This window comes from Python bivittatus, unplaced genomic scaffold (assembly GCF_059951505.1).
Source record: "Python bivittatus isolate LINGU-HERP-01145 unplaced genomic scaffold, Pbiv_v1 ctg000330_np1212, whole genome shotgun sequence".
NCBI lineage: Eukaryota > Metazoa > Chordata > Lepidosauria > Squamata > Pythonidae > Python > Python bivittatus.
This window is the reverse complement of record NW_028277058.1, coordinates 14,405,047-14,431,625: the sequence shown is the minus strand read 5'-3', so window position 1 is coordinate 14,431,625 and position 26,579 is coordinate 14,405,047. Positions and strand designations below refer to the sequence as shown.

Here is a 26,579-nt window from a genome sequence, read left to right as displayed (position 1 = left end):
TAGTTATCTTCCATGGATATTCAAACTCTTGCTCTCATTAATGGGATTCCGAATAGTTATAAGCAAAGAGGACATGGGGAAGAAGTACTGTCATTATAAATGTACAATAGCTCTATCCAGCCTTAGTTCCACAGCTTCTCCTAAGGAAATACTGGAGCTGTAATTTGATACAATTTAATCCTTTAGAGATTTCTAGCATCTGCCCATGCTTACTTCCCTAACATGAGGAATTATTTTAAATATGGAATAAAGGTGGGTCCAGGGAGAAAGATTTTATAAGAAATAGTATGTTCCAGAAATCCAGAGTGAGGAGGTGGCCCTGTTTTCTGCATGCGAGCTTCAGGTATTCAAAGAAATTATTTTAAGCTACCTACTGTTTTAAGGAGAAAAGGAAAATAATCAAGGCACTGTATCTGAACACTTGCACAAAAATTGCAAATCAGCCAATACAAAAATATTCTAATTAAATGATGTTTTACAAAAAAGCAAAAGACAGAGTATTCTATGTGTGTTTGTATTCCTTGAATAGTCATGGGCAATGGCAACTGAAAAGGCAAAAGGTGCATGCAAAGGTAAGTAAAGGAAGACTATGATATCAGAAATATTCTAATTCATATCATATATATTAAAAGCTGGTGTGTCTTTTTAACAATTGCTTTTATATTTTCAAAAAATTATATGGAATAAGTATTTATAGACAATAAATAATGTTATATTTTTTATATTATAAGGTATAATAATAATGATCATAGTGAGAGCCATAACTTGATTTCTGCCTTCATAAAGGACTGAAATTTGCTAAATAAAATGTCACACTAGAACATAATTTTAAACATGTAGCAAATATATTCATCCTAACACAAATGTATTAAATAGTTAACAATTTAATCACATATTTAGTAAGGTATTAAACAGAAGAAGCAGCTTTTCATTGTACTTTAGCATATTTATTATTTAGAATAATTATGCATTATTGTGTTGTTCCAGGAATAATGAATCATCAAAGAATACAGAATGAAAAGAAAGGTTGTTATGTTGATTTTTGGATCAAAGTGAAACATGTTCTTCATGCAAACATTCTACTGTTATTTCTAAATTATCTAATCCAATAATCTTTTTATTATGCAATTTACTTAACATATCTCCAGTTCTAATGAGATATATTAAAGTAGTATGGGCAGTAAGGTTAAGCAGCCATGGATTAATGTTAGTTAACTAAACTCTATATGAAAGGAATAATGTTCATCTCTAAAACTCACCACCATAAAAATCAGAGTCACTCATATTAGCAGTTAAAGTGTCATTCAATGAATCCACTGAAATAAATAGAATATCATGAAGAATGCAACCAACAAAATTAAATGTGGGACTCAATCCTGTTATCTGTACACCAATGCTGTTAACCTCAAGCACAAAGGAATTTTGAACACAATCAATGACCCTTCTTAGTGTCCAATATGCATAGGTTATTTTGATTTCTCCCATCCAAAATAGGAAATAGGTCTCTGGCCTGGGAGGATTAAAGCACATTTGATTCCTCTGAAGCTAGTTCTCCTGTCTGAGAAATTCCCAAATATTTAGAACAGCTTGAGAGCCACTTTTAATGTATTTCTTTCATTGTAAACAATAGGAAGATTTCCCTTCCCCCAAGAAAGTTTCTCAAACAGGTAAGGGCTGTGATTGGCACAAGTATGAAACATTGTTCTAATTTATTTAGTCTTTCCAGGCTACAGAAACTACAAGTTGCCATTTTTGATCTAAATAACAATGCATTTTGTTTTCTATATGGGATTATCACATGAAATTTCACATACAAGAAATTTCTGAGTGGGTATCATACATAAAATCTTATCAAACTGAATTCAAATGAAAGTTGAAATTCGGCTAAGTGGTTGCTTAAATCTTACTGATGTAAAAGGAATTTAAGCATTGAAACTATAACAACATATATTTTTATAAAATTCTAATAAAAATATATTGCAAATTACTTTGACTTTTTGTAAATATTCCATTTACTTATGTTCCAAGAAGACGCAATTTTGCAAGAAAATTGTATCTTGTATACTAACACAAATTACATTTTGGCTAAATATAATGCATACAAACAAATTTAGAAATTCATACCTACCTGGTTCAACTTTTAATGAAATAGGTTGCTTCTGTTGAATAGTTTGAGTGTGGTTAAATCTTGCATAACATATATAATCCTCACGGCTATCTTCTTGTATTACATTAGAAAAATAAAGATCCCCATTTAGACTTTGTGAAACTCTATTATTCTGAGGCAGCTTTTGGAAAGCTATAAAAATAAGAAACAAAACATCTGTAGTGCCAGCTCACAGTATAGGGTTATTTTAAGCATATATATAAATTACCAACTTTTTCCTCTGGCAAGCCACTTCTGTTCTATAGCCACAAGTAGTCTAGCTCAACTTTAAGAGATTTTTACTTTTAAGAGAAGTTTTTCTTAATTGATATAATCCTCAACAATTTCTATTATTAGGGCAGTTTCAGAATCTTCACAGAAATTGTTATAAATGGTCCAGTTCTTATTATGGTTTGTATAATTCATTCTATGCATAGCAGAGATACTTTATTTCTCTCAGGATATTTATTATATATTCAACATCTAATTACAGTCCCTAAAGTGGGACAGAATATTAAAAAAAAAGTCATCACATATTCTAAGTACAATAAATAAAAAAAATATTTCAGATAATATGACTACAGTACATTAGGCCATGTTCAGCAACAAAAATTGTAAAGAACCACATCAGATTGTAGATAACCTATGAAAACATTTTCTATTAATTACAGTACAATCACTATTAACAGACAAAAATAAAGATATGAAATGTGTTTATAACAGTGTAAGCAAACATTTCTTGAAAATCTATTGCCTAAGCATCATCATAAGCATCATCACTAAGAAAAGAACCTCTCATTAAGATTTTAGTAATTGGACAGGTTGATGTAAGAATACAGTCCTTCAAAAGGGAGACAGTTTTAAATATTAAAAGCATCACTTGGAATTACACCTTGAAACAGTCTGTCATTTGGCGCGATATGGTTCATGGGGTCATGAAGAGTCGGACATGACTTAACGACTGAACAACAACAACAACAACAAGGAATTTCTTGTCAGATAATCAGGAAAAGGAAGACAAGCTTGCTGTCTAATATAGAACTTCTGTTTTGGAAACCTGCTTAATAAAATTTGATAAGCACCAATAAGCCATATTGATTTATTAAAGTGCCTCATAATAGCACACTCAAACAATTTGTAGCATCCAGTTTAATGCCTTCTGCTTCTTAATCGCTTGAATAAAGGCTCAATGAATGGTTATGTAAGTGTGGAATATCTGGGATGATAATTCAGAATTTCTCTTGAAATTCTGCTTATTATACTAGGAAAGTGGAGATAAAAATACCTCATCATAACCACTATGCCAAGTCATAACTTGCATTATGACAGGAGCTATTTCCTAAAAACAAATTATAATTTTAACACAAACCTGTTAGTTATATTAGTTATAGAAACAATATGAGAAGTATTAAGATGGGAGACAGAAATCTGGGGAGATCACAGTTACATCCTTCATGAAAACGGTGTTTCTGTTTCCACAATTAACCTTGTCAGTTACAAACAGAAGCATTGTAACATTTCATGACATCAAAATAACATATGTGATGACATTATCACACAAATGGTGCATTTATATAATGATATCATGACATCTGAGGCAAGTATGTAAGTGGTATATTTGCATGCCAATGTTATTGCGTACATGTCAGCATTTGCCTCCCCCCTCTTACTGAAACTGTACATTCAGGAAGGAGTAGAATTACTGTAAAATAGTGCCTCCAACCCCCAAGGCTTGACAGTAGCACAGATGGATACCGTGGTCAAAGGTATAAAACATCACTGAGAAATCTAAGAGGATCAGGAGAGGGTTCTCACCACATCCATATCCAGTCTTAGATCATCCACCATGACTGATGCTGTTTCTGACCTATAGCCAGGCTTGAACACTAGCTGAAAAGAATCCACATAATTTGCTTCATCCACTTTCCAGCTGAAGAGCCACCATCTTGTCTATCTTCCTTTGCAAGGGAAGATTGTATGGTAATTGTGGATGGTAATTTTCTAAGACAGTCAAACCCAGAGAGGACTTCTTCAAGTTAAAGTGTTCCTCTGCACTCCTCAAGACAGGAAGCATTAGTCCCACCCCCAATAAAGGATTCATAACCTACCAGTTTCAGCTGATAACCTTACCCTCCACTCCCAAAGAAGCCAGGTTAGGCAGGAGTCCAGTTCACAAATGGTAACACTCATGCTGCCCAGTACCACATCAACTTCATTGGAATCCACTGGATGAAATAGATCCCAAATAATATTGCAAGATTTTTGTTATCTCCACAGATTCTGCCTATGTGGAGTTGAGATTTCAGTGAATTTTAACATTTTTATCAGTGCCTGAATCTGTTAAAGCAGCTTATTCTCATCTCCTGTAAGGGAGATAGATCAACCTAAACAAGGTTGTTAGGGTACTGTAAGCTGATGCCATAAGGATAGAGAAGCAGGAACATTTCCTGCCTTTATTGCTACAGTGCCTGTTGGTGCATAAGTACTCGTATTCTGTCAAATTCACTTCTGGTTTTGCTCCACTGATGCTCTAAGCATCTTTTCTGCTGTTTTATTTCCCAGGGCAAATTGGCAAACCAAAGGCTACCTGGGATCAGTGAACACAGAGAGACTGGTTGGAAGCAATTTTGTCTAGTGTTTTGGTCACCTCTGTTTTCCAAAGCTAAACCACACACTTGTTGGAACTGCCTTCTAGGGAACTCCCCAGGGAATCCATCCGGTCCATTCTATGTAACTAACACCAACCTAATGGGTCCTCCTGCCCTGTGTAGATTAAAGGTAGCAACTAAATTCAGACAAACCAGAGAACAATCTGACCACAGCTAAGGACTAAGAAACAAATCCTATATTTTCAGATTATCGTGCAACTGCTCCCAGTTGAAGACTAGATCTAATGTGTGACTGCCTAAGTGTGCTGGGCCACAGATGATCTGGGACAAGCTTCTCGTTACCATGGAGGCCATAAATTCCTATAGTTGAACTAGGACAGTCTGGAGCAAGCCACAATTTTGTCAGAATGATGAAACATGCATCATGATTTCGTGATAAAAGCTCTGCCACATACATATTTCTGTACAACAGCGCAGCACATATTCAAAAAGGTTGGAGTTTGCACTGCACTGCATGTTTTGTTGTTTGTCCTGTTGCAGCCACCCATGACTTGAACCCCACCCCACAGCACTGTAAGTATGTATGTATTTAACATATTTCTATGTTACTGAAATGGAAAAAAAACAAAACAAAACTCTTGATGGTTTACATAGAACAAATACAGATTAAATCATCCACTGTAAGAATAAAACTACAATAACAATAGAATAAGAAGAATCATACAATATAAACTACAAATAAGATAAATAAAAATATAGATGGCAACGTTCACATAAGCGGAAAGCTCTCCAAAATAATTCAAGAGCTTCCAGAAGGCCAACAAAGAGGAAGCCAATCTGATCTCCATCAGGGAGATGGAGGCTGTCCCATAATGCCGGTGCTGCAATAGAAAGCAGCACAGCCTTAACTCAGCTCCCCAAACCTTTCATTAGTATGGGACTTGCACTTATTTCTCTTTGATAGATCTAATTGGTCAGGCCAATACTGATGGGAATAGGTGGTCCTGAAAGTATACACAAGACCTATTCTGGGCTAAGCTAATCTTCTAGGATATGTCTGACTGGTACATCTGACCATTTTTAGTACTCCCACAACACGAGATTTCCCTTTGTTGTAGGATCAGGGCCTATCAATTATTTTGCAGTCCAGGTTATTATAAACCTGAGGCAAAATGAATTTGAATTGTAACTGGCATGTAGAATAGCAAAATAACTTGTTCCATATGTCTTATTGCTATAATCCATGGATGATCAGAAACAGAAAAAATGAAAATATAGTTTTAATTTCATAGTTGCATGTGGGTTTCAAATGTAACTTACAGTTATCCATCCAAAATATTATAGGTGGTGGTAATCCTGCTGGTGGCCTGCAGGGAAGAATTGCATATTGACCTTCAGTAACTCTTACTGGAACTAGTTTTTCTTTAGTCCATAAAGGAGAACCTATATGGAAAAAAACACTGTCATTTAGTCTTAAGAATGAAAAGAAACAACCAGGAATGGAAAAAGAGTCCACATAACATACGGAAGTGTATTTTTTTAATATAATATAGCATGAATGTCAGTAGCAGCATTCTCCCAGAGAAAATGAAAATTATATTTAATTTTCAAATGCAAATTAACAAACAGAATGGTAAAAAAACTAATATTATTTTGAGAAGGTACCAATGTACTTAGGTTTTATTGATTTTGGTTTATCCAATGTGAGTGATACTGTAAATTCAAGCATTTGAAATGTTGTACTAGTAGATCAGATTATAATTATATTACTGTGCAATAATTCAGGATATCCTTCTGAAAAAACGGTTGCTTCTCCTCACCGCATGTTCATCTGCAATGGCCCCATGACTGTTTTAAGGATGCAATTAAAAACAATAGTTCCCTTGAAGATGCCTCACTGTCCTGTCTTATTTAATTTTTTGGACTTTTTTTTTTAAAAAAGCACAGCTTTTGATATATCTAATTTATATTTATTTAATTCAGTTGAATTCAATTTAGGTGCCATCCAACTCCAGATTGTGGGTGGTTCACAACAAATATACCATCGAATGGGGGGGGGAAAACTATAATAAGATGGCAAATCGGGTCAATAACAACAACATATATCACAAACTCAACAAGGGACTCCAACCTCCTTAGCCCAGAGTTAGGAGAATTATAATAACAACATACTCAAGCATAATAATATTTATTTTAAGTGCCATCCTTTCAATAACATCTGATTTTCAATATACTGGACAAAAAGCAAATATTCAGTTGCTTAATTTACTATGAACATTCAGAGAATATAGCCAGTTTTTCATGTTTTTATTTAGCTAGAATACCATAAATAATTCTCTTTTTTAAAAAAAACTGTTTTGATATTTAAAAAGACCTATTTTTTAAAAAAGAAGAGAAATAAAATTTCATTAATATTAAACTTACGGGATGCTCTTATAACAATATTATTGGAAATTGCTGCTCCAAGCTCATTCCTTGCCGTGCACTGATAAACACCTTCATATAATTCTGCTTTTCCTCCACTTTCTTCATTAATAATATTTATTAAAAGAGTTCCTGAGTGAAGCTTCATTCTTACCCGTGCATCTTTATCTATATCAAAGTGAGTTCCATTACGTGTCCATGAAAAGCTATCAATAAAATAAAAACACTGAAAAAGTTTTTTATTTATTAAAAAAAAAAACAGCTTTAAGTTACTGTATAAGTTATAATAGTATAAAGCCAATACAAATAATAGCAATAGTATTTGGATATTCAATTAAAAATGTGAAGAGTAAAATAACAGTTTTTTAAAAAACAAGTTTTCTCTATTCAGTCCTTTTTCTACAAGCAGGACTTTTCATCATCTCCAGTAACAAAAAATGTAAATTAAAGGGCACGGACAGACTTCCACATATTGAAGGCTTCTGCGCTGGTTCACAGTCATCAATATATCTGACAACAGTTAGAGTAAAAAATCGTTAATACATGTACTATATTCTTCTTGTTGTTATTTTTAGCTTGGATAAAGGATTAGGTTGGCTCTTCAGAAAATTTGTAATTTTCTACTAAGATATGATTTCGCCCCTGGAACTCCTTTCAGAATTCCTTTCAGAATTCCTTTAATAACCCCTCCATTGAAATTCGCAACTTATTCAATCCAATTAGGAAGTTGTAGTTTCTTAACTGCCTTGTTTTTAAAGTTACTAAAGTGGAATCACCCCTTACTGCCTGCTATTTATAAGATCTGAAAAGGAACTCTTTGAAAAAAAAAAAAACTTTGCATCCTATATTTTTAGCAAAGGAAAATTAAAAATACTGAACATGCTATAAGTGTTTTGCCATGGTCAGACAACCCTTTGGCAAATACAAAGAAGAATATTGTATTTCCTTCGGGTTATTCTCCACTGCTTTTCATGAGATGTTTCGCTGGAGCCCTCCTTCCTTAAGGGCATTTTGGGAGATAAGTTGTTAATGTAGTAACAAACTTCATTTATTTGGGCTCCAAGATCACTGCAGACGGAGACTGCGGCCATGAAATTAAAAGATGCTTGCTCCTTGGGAGGAAAGCTATGGCAAACCTAGATAGCATATTAAAAAGCAGAGACGTCACCTTGCCGACAAAGATCCGCATAGTCAAAGCTATGGTTTTTCCAGTAGTAATGTATGGCTGTGAGAGCTGGACCATAAAGAAGGCTGAGCGCCGAAGAACTGATGCCTTTGAACTGTGGTGCTGGAGGAGACTCTTAATAGTCCCCTGGACTGCTAGGAGGTCAAACCAGTCAATCTTAAAGGAAATCAATCCTGACTGCTCATTGGAAGGATTGATAATGAAGCTCAAGCTCAGATACTTTGGTCACCTAATGCGAAGAGAGGACTCTTTGGAGAAGACCCTGATGCTGGGAAAGATTGAAGGCAAAAGGAGAAGAGGACAGCAGAGGATGAGACGGTTAGATAGCATCACTGAAGCAATGAGCATGAAACTGAGCAAACTCAGGGAAGCAGTGAAGGACAGGAAGGCCTGGCACAATATGGTTCATGGGGTCACGAAGAGTCGGACACAACTTAACAACTGAACAACAACAACAAATAAAGCACTATACAGTATGATCTGATTGTAGTGCTTTATATGTACTGTACCTTCTCCATATACTGTACCCAAATCATTAAGATCTACTCGGGATGCCTTCTTCATAATGCTTATTTGCCCTAAATATATTATAACACAACTCGAGAAAGCATGTTCTTAACACTGATGTCCCAAATATAGTGAGATGGGTGGTGACAAATGTCAAAAATAAACAAACAAACAAACAAATAAATAAAGACAGACAGACAGACCCTCCCTCCCTCCCTGGTCTATGAAGATTTTGATCTTTTTTGTGTACTGTGCATTTCTGCACCAGCTGAAGGTTTTATCTAGGTGATTTTTTAAAAGTTCGTGCTTGCCTGATTTCTGTTTGCTTTTGTTACTGCTGCCTACAAAGTATTTGCAACTTTAGTTTTATATGATTTTGATGTTGCTGTTGTTTTGTAACAGTATATGGTGTTCTGGATTTTTCACACCGTAACTCTTCACACTAGGATAATTTTTTAATGAAAAGCAATATACATTTCAATAATTCTGAAAGCTGGTCTAGATTATTATCTCCATATTACAAAGTGGATTGAAAGACTATGTAAGTCTGTCTAATCATTTGATGAAGAAGACAATTCTTGAACAGAAGATTTACATTCCCAGCAGAGCTTCTTAAGATGCAATCTAACTAAAAATGCCCTTGTTGAAGGGCAGTTATGATAAGGCAAAAGTCACTTCTGCTATCTGAATTTTTTTTTTTTTTTATTGAACAGAGAGAAATTTTAGATGAGTTTCAGCACATTCAACCAGATCAGGGAGATGCTTATTGTGGTAGCACAAAACCTGATCAAGCTAAGGACAGTCCAACATACTGAATCCAATCAGAGGTCCAACCATCCCTTCCCCTTCTGAGTAGGCAGTATAAGAAATCAGCACAGATACAATATTCAATTAATGTAGTCAGTGAGACCATGACCATTTTGGCCACTAAGATCTGGCTGTAAATCATGAGATTCCCAGCAATGGTTCTGGCTTTATAGGTTCATTATTTAAAATGGAAATTATTAAGAAACATAAGTACACTGAACACTACATAGTACTTTTGAATCTGATAGGAGCCGTGCCTTGAACATATCAAGGAAGTTGTTGCACATATATGTATATTTTCCATAGTATTCCAACTATGTTGTTGAATTCTTCTCTTTTCCCTTGCTCTGTCATTCTCTTGTTCCAATAAAATTGAAAGCATAGCAGAAGACTCTGAAAAGAGAGACCCTAACAGCTCTTTGTGGACTAGGCAAAGTGCAATGTAGGAAATGCTTTCCAAGGAGATAATGTCAAAATGAAATAATAATTTCAGAGGCAAAATCCTGACAGAGCCATTTAAAAGACACTACAGAAACATTTACACAGTATATTTTGATCTGGAATCAAATTTACTTTTCTATCTGTAAATCATTGGGTCAACTTCATAAGATTTAGACATTAAGACTACAGTTATAGGGATGAGAGGAAACCTTATTATCCAAATGAGTCTCCTTCAGGCATACATTGGATTGTATTATAAAAAGACAATGAACATATCTATACCAAACAATCAATCCAGTGGTTATTTAAGGATAATGTTTCCCTTTTGCTTCACACTATATTATAAACAGACAATGAATGCATAAAAATCTAGGACTTACGTAGGAGAAGGTTTTCCTTTTGCTTCACACTGTATTACAATATTCTCCCTTGGGTCAATAATATAATCTTTTGGAGACTGCTGTGTTATTGTTGGAGGCTGTGACACTTTTAGAAAATATGAACAAAGATAAAAGGGGAAAAATACATTTTTATTTATTGGTTTTAAATTCCTCTTTAAATTCCAATTCCTCCCCCAATTATCCCCACAAGAACAACCCTGTGATGTGAGTTGTCTGAGGGAAAGTGACTGGGCCAATGTCACCAAATATGCTTCCATGGCTGAAGATGGACTTGAACCTGGGTCTCCTCAGTCCTATTCCTACAACTTAACCATCACTCTAAACTGGTTGTCTATAAAATAGTAATGTTAATTACAAACATTAAATGTACTACAATCATACTCAAAACCACAATGGAATAAGCTCCTCTCAAACAAATAATAATATTACCATTACATGACTGTAGAACTGCAATTATGCATGTAAAACACATTTTTCTACATAAGTAATTTTAGGCAATTTGGCTAAGCTACCTGCTGCCAGTTTATATCGCCAACATTCCAGCACACAGTATTATAAACAGTTGCTCTTATAAACCAAAATCAAAAATTATTTGCCTTGTTAGGCAATAACTTAATGCCATTTTGTATATTCTGAAATGGAAGAAATAAGTCACAAAAAGAACTTGGCTCAAGATTATATCTAGCCTTGGCCCCACTGTTATTTTACAGAGAACATCAGCATATACAAACATTATACTTGCAGAAGATACACTGAACGTTCACCAGTGTTCCCAACACAAAGGGAACACAGTTTATTATCAGATGTCAGGCTAGTATCTTTCCATTTTGACCTTCCTCGCAAGGGGGTTGACTCAATTTGTTCTTAAATAGTTCATACCCCCTCAGGACTGTTCCAAGTGTCTTAACTCCAAATTCCAGTGACTCAGCCAACTGGCTTCTAGGGTAGGACCTATGCATAAATAGCAATGGCCAATTGGAAGGGCTGAATAGTTAGAAGAATAAGTGCATGTTCACATGGCATGCTAGGCCAAATTTTGCACTAATTCCTATGAGCAAGGTACTTACTCTTTGGTTTTGCAAAAGATGACAGCAAACTATAGCCTGCCCAGTCTGATACTTAATCACAGTTTCTATTAGTATCCCAGCTACCTTTAGAAAAGCTAGCTAGCCAGTATTTTCCTCCAACTTCAGCTTGGGGGAAAAAAAGACTGGAATTGATCTCAGATGACACAGGAAGGGTAAGGCTCCCTCACTGCCTTTCTGTCCCAATTTTACTCTATCCCGCCTACAGGGAGTAGAAACAGTAGAGATGGCTGATGAGGCCCATTTTATCAGCTCAAGGGTTGAAAGTGAAAGCTAATAATAAACTCAAGCCCTCAACATTTTGATAAGACCACATGCTGGACCATGAATTAAATAAGTCAGTGATTACAAATGTCATATTTATGCAATAGGTCTACCCCAAAGATGACTGTGTGAACTAGTCTGAGTGAGCTACTGTTATATGGATAACATTTTGCTTTCCTCAAGGAACAGAACCAGCTATTTCTAACAAGTGAACTCTTTAACTTTTTCTTTTTTTCAGCAGAACAGTATTTCTGCTGAGTATTTATCATATGGTGCATGTATCTTGTTGCTTAAAATACAGCCGTGCTGTATGGGCTTTGATATTCTGGTAAAGTTCATAATGTATGTCATATGAATGTCGTGTAGCATACAATTATGGTTAAGAAATAATAATGTGTAATATTTTGTTTTAAGAAATATCTCTATTTCATATTTTGTTTGTAGTAAGTTCTTTTCACTTTAGGAAAGTAAAAAGTAAAAAAAAAAGTATTCCATTTTGCCTGCTGTAACACTTCAAAACAGGTAACCATACATTTATATGAGTTTAGGAAAAGCAAAATTCTAATTGTACATGCCTGTAAATCAAAACAGCAAAAGGAAAAATGCTTGAGCAAACACACACTTTGTGTACAGATGAATATTTATCTGGAACATCAGCAACATCTTCTCCTTGATGCTATAATATTAGACCTTATTCAATTTAATGTACAAGAGACATTTTGAATAGGGAAAATGCCTCTTGGTTTCATTTTCCAAATTGCAATCACTTCTCTTGAGTCCTTAAATAATGTGCACTAAATCCACTAGTGTATCAATCCAACTTGCTTTTAAAATTATTTTTGCATGACTTTTAAAGACTCTATGAGTTTCTAAATGGATAGGAACATGTCCTTCAAATATTAAAAATAAATATTTAAACAATATTTAAATTCATGCCAAAATTGTTCTTGAGTATAGTTTCTCTAAGTTATCATCTGTACAGAATATTAACAACAGCAAACACAATAAAAATAGTTTCCACACTTAAAAATTAACTTAATTATTTAAAAAATTTATTAAGTCACACATATAATTTATTTTTGTGCAGGCTTGTGGGAAGAAAACTTACATTCTTCAAGAAGTTTTGCTTTTTCCACGTATCAGATTCAGCAAGTGAATTGTAATCATGAATTAAAGAAAATGATTTGTTAGTAAGACAAAACTAATGAAATCTTAGAAAGAGAAGATATAGAGTACAAGCATCCATATTATAGACCTTTTCTGACAACAGCCACTAAAGTAGCTCAGATACTGAAGTCAATTAATTGGCAAAGAATCAGCATAGTTTCTCACACAAAATATTTGGAACACTTGTCTAATGTTGCATTGTCAATTATGAACGCTGTTCCTAACCTATATGGAATAATTAGTACTGATACAAATGCCCTTGGTTGATATGGACATGGAATTAATGGATGGCATAACCTGTCCATTGCAAGCAAAAATCAATCTGTTATATAGGAAAAAAATGGAAGCACAAGTAAACAAGACGGAATGCCCTGTTGTTAATTATGCTGTTTCATTACCATCTATTGGAAAACAAGAATCCCTCGTTAATATTTTAGTGAGAACAATTAGCTCATGTTACAATAGAAATTATAATTTGGGGCTTGATAAATAAATTAGCCATACTTGCTAAGGTGATAAAAATATAAACTTCAGCAAAAATTGCCTGATAGCCTTTTTAATAGAACAGTGGGTTACAAATATTTCAAATAATTATGTGAACTGCATGTAAAACCATAGTAGTTTTTAATGGTTTCTATATGACTGTTTTTGCTCTAATGGATGTATATTATTGCTTATTTTTAGACTATAGCCTTCTTTTCTAATCTCAGTAATTACTGCCTTCCAATATATCAGTTAAAATATATGAAACAAATATTTTCAATTGTATTTTGTTAAATATACTTTCTTGCATTGCTAAGTCACTAAACAGGTTATGATTGCTAAGATAATCATTTATTTTGAATATATTCTACACGCTCAAATAGCAAATATACAACAATGTAACGATTAATGGAACATTGGGAAAAAAGGAAAACAAACTTTTACAATGCAGCAGAACTTCCTGCAATTAAAGGGAGTGAAAAAGTGTGTTTGAGTATGTACATACACATACATATTCTTTGCAATGTGGTATTGTTATATAGGCTTGTTTTAGGTTATCAAGATATTTGTCTCCAACAATCTATTCAATCAGTATATTTCCTTAGGCTGTGAATTTTTAGTACTTACAGTCAAGAGGTACGTCCAATGCAGTAATAATTTGGCATAAAAAAAGAATCAAATGTATTCTTTTTCCAGAGGTGAAGCTGTGACTATCCATTCTTATTCAAAGATGGACCAGGAAACTCACACTGGAGTTATTACTATAACTTTCTGTTCTTTAAGATTTCTGGAATATTTATATTAATTTTGTATGAAATTGTACAACCTAGAAAGGAATCAATGCCAAACAGAAAATGAGAAGTGAATACTGTGATTATCTCGAATTACAGATTACTATGATTCTACATTATGGTTGCTTTACCTGTCAAAAAATTCAGCAGAAATCAGTATATGGAATATAACATGTAAAATTCAGGGACTCCAAATGCAATTCTCATATTTTACTTCTTACATAGACAAAGGTTTCACACCGATCTTATGTAGAAATTCTCATAGCAATTTGAAACTAATGAAGTCATTTGCTACGTTGTGGCAAAACAGCAAGGAGCCTTCTCAGAATGAAATCTAAGTTAATTTTCCTTCTTATGTGTGTCTGTAGTGCTGTGTCTGCAGCTCAGATAAAGAATATGCATTTCCATGTCTCAGACAGAATACAGATTCCACATGAGAGATGGCTCTTGATCAGGGAGTTGGTCCCCAGCTCCTTTCTCAGTAGAGACAGAAATGTTGAGTTCTCTTCAAAAAGAAGACAGAACTTTTAGGACCATTTCTGAGAGTGAAATTGAATTTCTTATGGGTTTTACTGTTGCCAAGTGTCATAGTTTAGGCAAAATAGTATCATATTCTGTCTCATTTACTCAAAAGACGAGTCTATAAACAATTAAAGCTATGTTAAACAATAACATGATATCAAGAATGCCTACAGAAAACAAGTTGCTTCTATTTGGAGGTATGCCAACAAAACACTTCACTTACTTACAGAAATGTAGCTTTCTATTTCACAGGGTCCACCAGTGTATCTCTTTTATTTTCTGTGTATTGTCTGTTTCTTTCTTTTCACACTTTTCATTCCTTTTTAAAAATAATATACAGAAAGGGAAATAAAAAGACAAATGGAAACAAGTATAATAGAATACATAAGTAGAAAGAAACTCTCCAAACAGTAAGCCGTAAATCAAAATATTGGATTAATATGAAAAACGTTTTCATTTTTGAACATCATATTAAATGTCACATTGATCAGTCTCTGTTGTCAATAAATGGCTAATTCAAAGGCTGAAGACTGGGAAGTTCACAGGATATAGTCAAAATTGTCACTCACATAAAAAGTACGTGGAGCTTCAATTGCACTGTCACAGCCACCATGACTTTTTTTTACCATATCCTGGCTGAAGAGTTAACATTTAAAAAGAAAAATCCAAGATTTTACATCTGAAAACAGAATTTCTTTTAAAACATTCAGAATTATCTTTTTTGTTGTTGTTGCCAGAGCCCAAATTTGGGAAGATCAAAGCTCTTCATTATTTATAAATTTCAATTCTTTAGTATATACTAGACAACCCAATAATCCGTAACGCACTGAGTCATCGTTTCAGAGATATTTCCTTACCTAAACAAAAAAACAGAATGACCAAGGGCAAAAAAGCAGGGAGGGTGAGCAACTTGCTGCCAGCTTCCCATTGACTTTGCTTGTGGTAAGCTGGCAGGGAGCATCAGAACTCTCCCTCCCTCCCTTTCCACATATAATATAGGCTTGCTCCATTTTTTCACAACCCTCAGGAGAACAATGGTGAAGCCTCCTCCTCCTCTTCAGCTGACCAGTGGAACTGCCTGCCATTCTCCTGGGGGAAGGTGGAACAAAGAGAGCTGCAGACCATGAGGAAAACTGTACCCCCACTCCCCATTCCAACATGTCTCCAAGGGCCCCTCCCTCAAGGGAGAAAGAGGGGTCACCTGCCAGACCTACCTCGCCAGCAGGCATCCAAGTCACTCCCTCATCTTTCCCTCAACGCCCACAGCCATTAAAGAGATTTCAAATTTCTGCCTCGTTTTCAAAGCAACCAATTGCCACTTGCCTGTTGGGCCTTGCTGCCAGCTGACTGGGCGCAGGGGACAAAGGGAGGTGGGAAAGAGGTCGGGGATACGCCCATGAAGATCACATGACCTGGGCTGACCATGGCAGTGCAGCAGCACAGAAATGCTGAAACAGCCACAAATTCCCCAAATTTGAATCCCACAGGAGTAATGGGTCCTGGATTTTGGATAATTCTGTAAGTTAGCTCATTTGAGGTACCTTGGTTCAAAAATTGTTGCCCTATGATGTACCGTTTTGCCCAGCTGAAGGTTACAGACACAAAAGTTTTAGCAATATATAGATTTAAGCATTACATTAATATCCTTAAACGTTATTTCTCTTCCAAAATCCTATTAACAATAATATATGCTTTCTGTGATTTATGAACACCACTTTATATCCTTCTTACTTTTAATATTCTTATATTAAACACACCACATCAGCCCCATTAATATCCTGGACCTAGTCCCTGCGGAATATCTGGGTCTTCACTCCTTTCCTGCTTTACAGAAGGTTGGTAGGTTGATACAATTAAAATTGGAGGGGGAAAGAAAAATGTATGCTGCCTTCAGTTGCATGGACATAAAGCAGAATATAAATATAATCAAGTATATAATATGCTCTAAGCAAAATCATATTTGAGTGAAATAGATCCTTTATATTATTTACCTGTCAACATTTCAAATCAACACATAACATTTGAAAATGTATGGAATTAATATTTCTGAACAAGTTTCACATATTGCCTCATTAATATCCGTTTTCAGTTTTTATACATTAAATATTTATGCAAGCTAAATCTAGAACACAAGAATTTGATAGGACGTCAGCAGCATTTAATTCATAAAGCAGAACTCAGTAAAGACTTCTAATAGATGATTATAAAATCCCTATTGTAAATGCACCTGGAGGAGATAAAAGAAAAAAAAAATGTTCAAAATTTCAGGCATTTGCCACCAAGGAGATCTGAAAGTAGAAGTTAAACTATAGAAAAAGTAGTAGTTCAAAATATGGAGAAAATAAGCAGGCTTCTGAAGTAGGTACATGGAAAGGGGAAGCATGAATATCACTGGGATCCATCAGAGATTTACTGAAGCAGCAACAGTGATTTGATGCTGTTCACATGACACCAAATGCTGAGTGGAGACCCCAGGACCATCATATTTATAGGTCTATAGAGGTTGGGTAGTACAGCCTAACCTGCAAGGGACAGAAGAGCTATGAAGAGCAAAGGAAATTTGAAGTACTGGGGCTGCCATTGCCCCTTCCAGTACAAGCCATTCCACTGTAATAGGATAAGTTGTTTTACTTTCAATTTTTATCTTATTTATAATTGTATGCTATTCTTCTGTAAAAGCCGCTAAACAATATGCAAAACAATATGCAAAACATATTGCATAAAGCAATATGCAATATACAAAATTTGTACAGTTGACTAAATATACAAAGCACCAACTAATTCATACAACTTTATTGATTGATTGACCTATCATATTTCTATACTGCTGCAGTGAAAGACACCATTAATGGGCACACATAATGTAGATAGTCATTTTCAGTTACCTCTTTGATGTCACTGAAAAGCAGTATAGGATTACTTTTTTTGTTGTTGGATATGCATCTAGGAAAGAATTAATTTTGGCATGGAAAGCTCATTTAATGTCAGGATTACAGAGAGAGACCATACTGTACTGTATATTCCAGGATTTACAGAGACAATCTAGAATGATCTCCCTCAGAAATCTCTTCACTCTGATTTCTCTGTGTGAATGTTACAGACAAATAGTTTTGTTTAGTTTCCTTTTCCTTTCCAGTTATAAAAGAACATAAATGTTATGTTTTGTTGCATGTTATTTATTTATGGCTGTTTTCCAGGCAGTTGAATTTGTGACACATAAGTTAAAAAAGCTTAAGATATACCGCATCTTGCATTTCCAAGGAGAAATGCAAATAAGAAAAATGAAATATACCTTGGAATCCTACTTAGCATCAACATACATTTCTTTAAGTCCTATCAACAGAATGGATCTTTTCATAAATTTTAGTTCATTAAGCATTTCTGTACTTTAAGCTTTTAAATACATATTTATTTTGAATAGTTGTTTTGACAGCAGATATCTATCAAGTTTAAATATTATACTAATCTGACTCCATGTGTAATGCTTTCTATTCTAATAAGTGTTCCAACAGATAACTGTATGTTAGCCTTATATAACACTATGCTGAAAAGTGTTTCCAGAATACTAAATATTACAAAGCTGAACAGCAAATAATTCATCCCAAAATTGTGAAAACTACACAAATGGCCATCATTCTGGAAACAAGCCAAAATCATTATTTGAGTATCTATCCTTTTGTTATCTTGGCACTGACATTACACTATCCATTATTTCAGCAGGCTTTAGAAACTGCTGCTAGTCAACATTCTCACGGAACACCAAAGCTCTTCAACGTTAGTAGACCACAAAAAATGCAAACACAAAACAAAACACTGAGCTAGTAAAAAGTAGGGTTACTAATGTCAGACAAATCATATCACCTAGCAGACATGAATTTGCTTAGTTTTAGACATTCTCTAATGGTGCACATATAAATAGTTCATTAGCTGAAGTGTGTGTATGTATGTGTGTATATGTGTGTGTGTGTGTGTGTGTATGTGTGTGTATATGTGTGTGTGTGTGTGTGTATATATATATATATATATATATTCCATTACAGCAGTGATTAATCTTTTAATAATGACTGGAGATTCTGTTAAAGCTCAAGTCTCACTGTGGAGTGAGATGGGTCATGGAGACCTCTTCTCCTAATAGGAGCCTTGATGTCCCTTGGTTTATGGGAAGACTTCAGGTGAAATGACAGATGGCTAAAGCACAGGGGTTGCTAATCTCACTGTGAATTTGACTAAGCACAGGGCATGATCACGTGGTGGTATTAGCGAAGAGGGCTTATTTCTTAACTGCTGCTGTATCTTTGATGAACTGCTCAGTAGAACCTCCTCAGGTGGTAGCTGGGCTGCTGATGGCTAGCTCTGAGGTAGACATGGTCCAGTCAATAGTCTGCCATGATAAGCTTGTGATGCATTTTGAAAGTAGAGTTGCTTTTAGCTGCTCCAAATTACATAACACAATTGTTGCAAATCCTGATGAGTTTATGTAGTTTGGTCACTGTCTATGGAATCAGTTTGGACAAACTTATTGTCTTTCATCCTGACTGTCATTCTTTCTTTCCTCTTCCTGTCTCTTTTATTTTCTAGGATTATCAGCAGCCAGCATCTGCTGCAGAGATTTAGGCGTTCTTATAAGAACATTTTTTAAAGTCTTTCAATGACCATAAGAACTTGTAATTCATGCCTTCTGAATATTTGGAAAGTTCATTCATTTATTAATATTGAGACACCTAAGCAGCTAGTTCATGCTTTGGTATAGTTTTGGGGAGGCTTTCCTGCTGGTACTCTATGCCCTCTGGTCCAAGTTCAGAAGGGTATGATCCATTAGGTCCTGAAGCTCTTCCTATTCCCCTCTTCACCTTCATTTCTTCTTTCCATCAATCTTTACACTGGGTAGGGCTTTGGGAGCGTTACAGTTCAAACTGCCAGTATTAATCTTCCAAGTAATGCTTAAAGGAACCCAGTAATTTGAGTAACTTGATTCCTGTTCCATTTATGCTTAGCTCATACAATTAAGATACCTAAGTTTTTTCTCATGTCAGAATAGCAACCTAGTGTTTTAAAGCTTTTCCCCACTTAGCTCCTATTGTTTAGAATCAACTTCCCAGTTAACTATGTTTGGAATCTAAGATTTAAAAAGACCTTTAAATGCTTCTCTTTTCAGGACCTTTTATGAAGTTGGAATAACTTTCCAATGCCAGTACTCAATATCTGTTAAAATTATGGTGGTGCTGGAATTAGATAACGTTTTTAAATTGATTGTTTTACTGTTACACTGTTGATACTGGTTGACACTGTGTTGTGATTTTTGTTTTGTTTGTACTGTGCTTAGCTATAAGCAAGTACCAAATAAAATTACTGAAGTAAACATGCTAAACTACTAGTTATTGCAATCTGAGGAAGACAAGACACTTGTTGGAGTTAGACCATCTACCTATTTCCCAGATCCTTGCCTACTGTGGCAGTTAAGATCCAGCAGAGAGGAGCTAAGTCTGTGGTCCAGGGACAGGTCTCTGGAATTGACTTTTGTTTGTTCCTGGACTTCTCACTCATTTGTCCTTTCCAATGCCATTTTTCAGGGACCAAATGCCAATTTGGACCAAATTTATGACTACAGGGTAGTTTGATAGATTTGGCATGATAATAACACAATAATAACAAGCCACTCTTTGTAAGGCCAAAACACAAGGTATAAGAAGCAAAGAGGCATACCAAACTCATTAGATATCAGCAACTCCATGTAACAAAGATAGTGGGACTAAAAATACAAAGGATCCCAATGTTCATCTTCAGATTTTGAGCTTGCATTTATAATAGAAAGGATATTGGATAGGGTAACAAAAGCCAGAGAGTATGGATAAAGATTGATACTGATAATAGACGTCAGATGTTTCCAGTAATTAGCGTAATAAATGTTTAGATTTTCATATTTTCAAGCTTAAGATCGCAGCAGATGTACCCAGTGATAAGGGAGGTTTGGAATCTGTGGTCATTAGCAGTAACATACTTTATCTGCACTGAGCAGGCCATGACTACTTCAAATGGAGAAGATGCTACATCCTTTTGAAGTGCAGTAGCCTTAGCTGTAATGAAAAAATGGTCCAGAACAGAAGCCAAACAAAGGCTTTTAAAAGACTGGCTTAAGAAATGAGAGTGAGAAGCAATGATGTATTAGTGTGAAGTGCCTGCTCCCAAAGTGAACCTCAAGCTTGCAGGTGCTGATGGCATGTCATTCTGACAATAAATACAAGTCTCAACCTGAAGGCCCTTGCCTGAACAAAAGAGACACAGAGTGTTCCTCTGTTGCAGGGAGACTATTCACACAATCAGTGCATTTTTGAAAGAATGATCTTGAGGCCATAGGCCAAGAAGAATTCTTCAACAATAAACACAAAATGCTTCAAATTGTTACGGTGGCAGTAAAAGACAAATTAAGGTATTTCATGCTATTCTCAGTGTGGGAATGTGAAGTAGAGAGTGTGTCCCACTGGAAACTTAGCTTTTGAAAATGTAGGAATGTTTTCATGGGGCAGATCTGAATGTGTGATGCACAGAAACACGAAAAACAATGTGATGTGTAACTACCTTTATTTTACAGGGCTGCATAAATAAAATTACAAAATTTGAAAACAAAAACTCAGCTGAGCTGGTAATCTGTGTTCCTACTCATGAGGTGAGGATAATTTTACGACACATCAATATTCAAGGCTTTTCTTTTCCTGCCATTTCAGTTCTCTAAGAAGTAAGATGCTTATTTGACCTACACTCACAAAGCAAATGGTTCCTTTCCAACTCAATAGCTAACCCTCTGGTTATCTTGTCTGATGAAAAGATAGTGTAATCTGGTATGGAAGGTATAAAATTTATAAGCTTACTTGTTATTTTTAGTAAGTAAAATACTTTTTTCTTCTTTTATTCCTATTGTTCCTATAATTCTTATTTATGAAACAAGAAATTCAGTCCCCTTATCCAGGTACTCAAGAGATGAGAATATAGATCAAGCCAGATATTTGCTCTTACTTTATAAATTGTTTTTCTGTGTGTGTATGTGTGTGTGATATATATGTGTGTGTGTGTGTGTATGTGTGAATGAATGAAACGATGTACTTTCACAGACATTTACAAATCAGAATTCCTTCCTGTACTACACAAGAAGAATCTTTGCTCACATATACAGAAAGTGTGGGAGTTGGAGAATATGAGGACAAGACTACCCCACAACGATATTCCTTGAACCTTTGGAGAAGACATGTGAATCTATCTGGAACTTCTGTATATGTTTTAATAGCTTTGAGGACCACTAAGGTAAGAGTGGTCATGGGTCACTTCTACTCTACCAGAATGTTAATCTCATATCCCTTACAATGCAGTCAGAAACCAAAGAACGTTGTGAGAAAGTCGGTATTCATCCTCCTAATAGGACAGTGCAAATTCCTGGGAAAAGTGATGAGACTTTGTTGCTCTTCTAAAGGTAAAGATAATGGGCTAAATGCAACTCCCAAGTGAGTCCATTCCCTAACCTGGGAATGACACAGGAAAAAATTGTTTCCTGCGTGAGCAACAAGGAAGCATATTCAGAATCACTTTCTTTGCAAATCGTTAGTCTATACAAGTTCATAATAAGAGAGAGTGTCCCTCAGATAATAAATACAGTGGAACCTCGGTTTACGAACTTAATTCATTCCATGACTCTGGTCGCACCCCGAATTGGTCGCAACCCGAAGCAAATTTCCCCATAAGGTTCAATATTCAATTACCATAAGGTAATTACCGTTAATCTGTTCTGGCATGGAGGATAGGGAGGCAGCTATTGCTTGGAGGGAGAGTCCCCCTCCCTACAACCACGTGTCAGGGGCAGAAAATGGCCGTGGACCACATGTCAGGGGCAGAAAAATGGCCACGGACCACATGTCAGGGGCGGAAAAATGGCCACGGACCACGTGTCGGGGCGGAAAAATGGCCGCGGACCACGTGTCGGGGCGGAAAAATGGCTGCGGACGTGTCAGGGGCGGAAAATGGCCGTGGACCACGTGTCAGGGGCGGAAAATGGCCGTGGACCACGTGTCAGGGGCGGAAAAATGGCTGCGGACCGTGTTACGGGAGGGAAAACGGCCGCGGATCCGGTTCGTAACCCGAGGTGGAGTTTGCAAACCGAGGTAAATTTTTGCGGCCGGAGCTGGTCGTAACCCGAAAAGTTCGTTAACAGAGGCGTTCGTAACCCGAGGTACCACTGTACTAAGCTATTTGCAGATTAACGAGTACCTTAAACTATGCTTTAGAAACAAGAGGTAACCAAGTGCTGGTCTTTCAACATGGCATCATGTAATTCCTATGTTGTATACCAGTTAGCAGCCCAAACAGCACATTTCGTACCAACTGAAACTTCTGATCACTTTTCAAGGATAGTCTCATGTGGAACATGCTGCAGTAGTTAAAAGTTACGGGGTAAATAACTGTTGAAACTGACAAAGTGGTACGGGAAATGTTTCATCTATTTTCAAATACCTATGCTATCAAAACATATTTATCTTTATAACTTGCTCTGATAGCTACCTTTTTTCCATTTACCACTGTGGCATTTTTATCGCTTGGAAGCTAATTTCATGTAGAGTGGCATATCTTAACTGTATATTTTTAATAATTTGATTATCTTACTTAACTAACCTTGCACAACGAATCTGACTGTCAGACGCCAGGGATCAGCGAAAACAGTAACAGCACTAACGTTGATAATGGATTTGAAGCTGATCACACTGTTTAGAAGATTGATCGTAATAAGAAGCTAGATTGGACAATTTCTTATATTTCTCACTCCTTTTTCATTATAATTTTTTGCTAACAGGAGTTTCCTTTGCTCTTATACAATAGAATTACATAGATATCATGCTAGCAGGAAGAAAATCATGTTCCCTCTATCTGTGAGACAACAATAATGATCTTCTGCAAGACTCTTGTATTCTGCTGCACAAATATCCAAAAATCACAAACAAAACAGCTGAATAAGCAGCGGTTGAATCCATAACAATACCAGGGTTAAAACCTACATGCATACACACAGAATTACCGATCACATCACAGGTTCAAGTTCAGAATTTTACCAGTAATGGTTGCCAGAAACCACTTATGTCATTAAATGTAAAAAATTTTAATTCACTATATTTTATTTATCAATTATCTCCCAGGAACTAACAACATTTGTGAAAAAATTAAAATGGTTTTACCTTTCTTTAAGTCTTAAGGAATTTATCCTCTATTTTGTATTGGTTTTCAAGAAGCTACTGGATCTGAAAGAAAAGAATAATTTGATTGAAGATTTACAATACTTTTCCCAGTCTTAATTTTTATGTTCTTAAAACATTTAAAACTATATGATTTATTTGCATTAAAAGTCACTATGCAGAGGGAAAGGCTCCCAAGATCAGGCATGAAGATACTTATGTTGGAGTAAATGACCAAAATAATTATTGCAATAATCCTTAATATGGTTTGTTGGTCTTGGCTTAATCTGCTGTGTAAGCCCACTCACTATAGTTTATAAACCACAGTTTATGGCTTACTCTGTTGTATGCACCCAGCCAGTTGTGGTTTACTGAATAAAATATGATTAAACTAGTCTTAGCAGGTGGCAGCACCTGGTTGATATCTGGGTTCAGTAGATATGCACGTATGGGAAACCTCGATAGAATACCAAAACTATACAATAGACTAAGAAATTGAAAAACATTCCAGAGGAAGGTAAGGAGAACCATTAATGTAATATTGACAAGAAAACAACACAGAAAATCATCACGAGTCACCTTTTTTTTACCTTTTTACAGTATATGCTAGCTTATCACTATGTACAAATCAGGCCAAGATCTTTTTCCTCTATTGTGATGCTACTATCCTCTGCTGGCTTTGGTGCTTCCTTGATCATGATATACCTGTCCCAATTATCAAAACTGTTCGTAATGCAATATTTTGAATAGATCAAAGGCCTACTTTGGAAGTATTCAGCACATGATAACCTACAGGATAACTCTTGTCACTGCCAGCATCATTAAAATGATAGCTTCCTGAAAGCATTCATGTGATCAGTATGGATAACTATGGGAAGAAAGACTTTACAGATACATGCTAGTTTCCACATGACCCAGGATTTGCTGATGTGCAGTCAACAGATGCTGTGGTATCTACAAATGTTTTTCTTCTATAGTTCTGTTTCCAGGATTTACTTACATTAAATAATCTTTTTTCTCTTGTAAACTCCATGCAGAATGTATAATTGATTTTATCTGGATGATACTGGTAAGGAACAAGTCTTACTAGGAAGGCTCATTATTATTCAACTAATAATTCAATAACATCTGAATTGAGATTCTAGCCAACAATTTTCTATGGTATCTTAGGCTATCTTAATCTATGAAAGTGATGGAATTAAGGAAAGCAGAGGAATGTTAAGAAGAATAGAGTGTTTTTATATGCATATAAAGATTTCTCTGTTCTTATCGCATCCGTAGAATGCTACCCAGCGGCCCTGTTTAAGATCACTCAATCCGTTTTGGGAAAGGTGGATCCAGTGACCCACCTGCAGGACTGCACAGAGGAGTTTTCAGAGCATCTGGAAGATAAAATTGCTCGGATCTGTCCCCAGTTGGATACCAAGCATGTGGCATGGCCTGTGGAGATACCTGGGGAATGTATTTATCCTGATCCTGTTGAGCCTAAGGAAGTGGCCAGGATCCTCCGGGCTGTACATGCCACCACTTGTCAATTAGATCCTTGTCCCTCCTGCCTGGTTATGACAGCTCAGGAGGTGAATTGTGAGTGGATCCAGGCAATAAATTCATCCTTGAGGGAGGGAGTGTTTCTGGCCCTCAAAGAGGTGCTGGTGCACTCTCCTCTCAAGAAACCGTCACTGGGTCCCCCACTGTACTGGACAATTTTTGTCCAGTCTCCCACCTCTCCTTTCTAGGGAAGGTGGTTGAGAAAGTGGTGGCGTTGCAGCTTCTGAGGATCCTGGATGAAATGGATTATCTGGACCCTTTTCAGTTGGGTTTCAGGCCCAGACATGGGACAGAAACAGCACTGGTCACACTTTTGGATGATCTCTGGCAGGAGCGGGATAGGGGTAGTACATACATCCTTGCTCTTCTTGATCTCTCAGCGACTTCCAATACCATCAACCATGGTATCCTTTTGGGTCGGCTTGGGGTGTTTGGGATGGGCAGCACAGTTTTGTGCTGGTTCACCTCCTTCCTTCAAGGCCAGTCCCAATGGGTTTTGATAGGGAGTGAGAGGTCCAGCCTGTGGCCTCTCCTTTGTGGGGTGCCACAGGGTTCGGTACTTTTTCTGCTCCTTTTTAACATCTACATGAAACCACTGGGTGCGATCATCTGCCACCATGGGATGACGTATCATCTGCTGTCAGGTTCAGCCCAAGAACAACCACGAGGCAATCCAGTACACTTCAGTTCCTTTATTAGCTTGCACATAATAGACAAAATCTCACCAGACTAAACCTATGCTAAAGCAACTAGTGGCTATAACCCATGTGACTCAGGGAGGGGCCAGCCTCATCCTCTTCATTTTCCCACACTCCTGCTGCAGGCTGAGGAGGCTCTTGCCCTGGAATGTCTCTCCCCCCTCCTGACAACCTTGAAGTTCCATTCCAGAATCTTCCCCGCTCATGCCACCAATTCCAATACCCAATTATACATCTCCATCCCGGGTGATTTAAGGGATGGTGTGACCACTCTTTTGCGGTGCCTGGAGG

At 36.2% G+C, this 26,579-nt stretch overlaps 1 protein-coding gene across 6 annotated transcripts in view; it reads right to left on the bottom strand.

Moving 5' to 3' along the window:
* Positions 1-26,579, bottom strand: part of NRCAM (neuronal cell adhesion molecule) — a 121,343-nt gene that overhangs the window by 52,468 nt on the left and 42,296 nt on the right. For 4 of the 6 annotated variants that reach the window (XM_088141732.1, XM_088141731.1, XM_088141733.1 and 1 more), the window contains exons 2-9: positions 24,046-24,108; positions 15,061-15,152; positions 14,148-14,346; positions 10,501-10,606; positions 7,180-7,385; positions 6,076-6,198; positions 2,129-2,299; positions 1,260-1,316 (exon numbers count right to left, since the gene is read on the bottom strand). In XM_088141732.1, coding sequence (XP_087997858.1) covers positions 1,260-1,316; positions 2,129-2,299; positions 6,076-6,198; positions 7,180-7,385; positions 10,501-10,606; positions 14,148-14,238 — 754 coding nt within the window. In that variant the 5' untranslated portion in view covers positions 14,239-14,346; positions 15,061-15,152; positions 24,046-24,108. The remainder of the gene's footprint in view (positions 1-1,259; positions 1,317-2,128; positions 2,300-6,075; positions 6,199-7,179; positions 7,386-10,500; positions 10,607-14,147; positions 14,347-15,060; positions 15,153-24,045; positions 24,109-26,579) is intronic. The other 2 variants (XM_025165283.2, XM_025165284.2) reach the window with 1 other exon arrangement.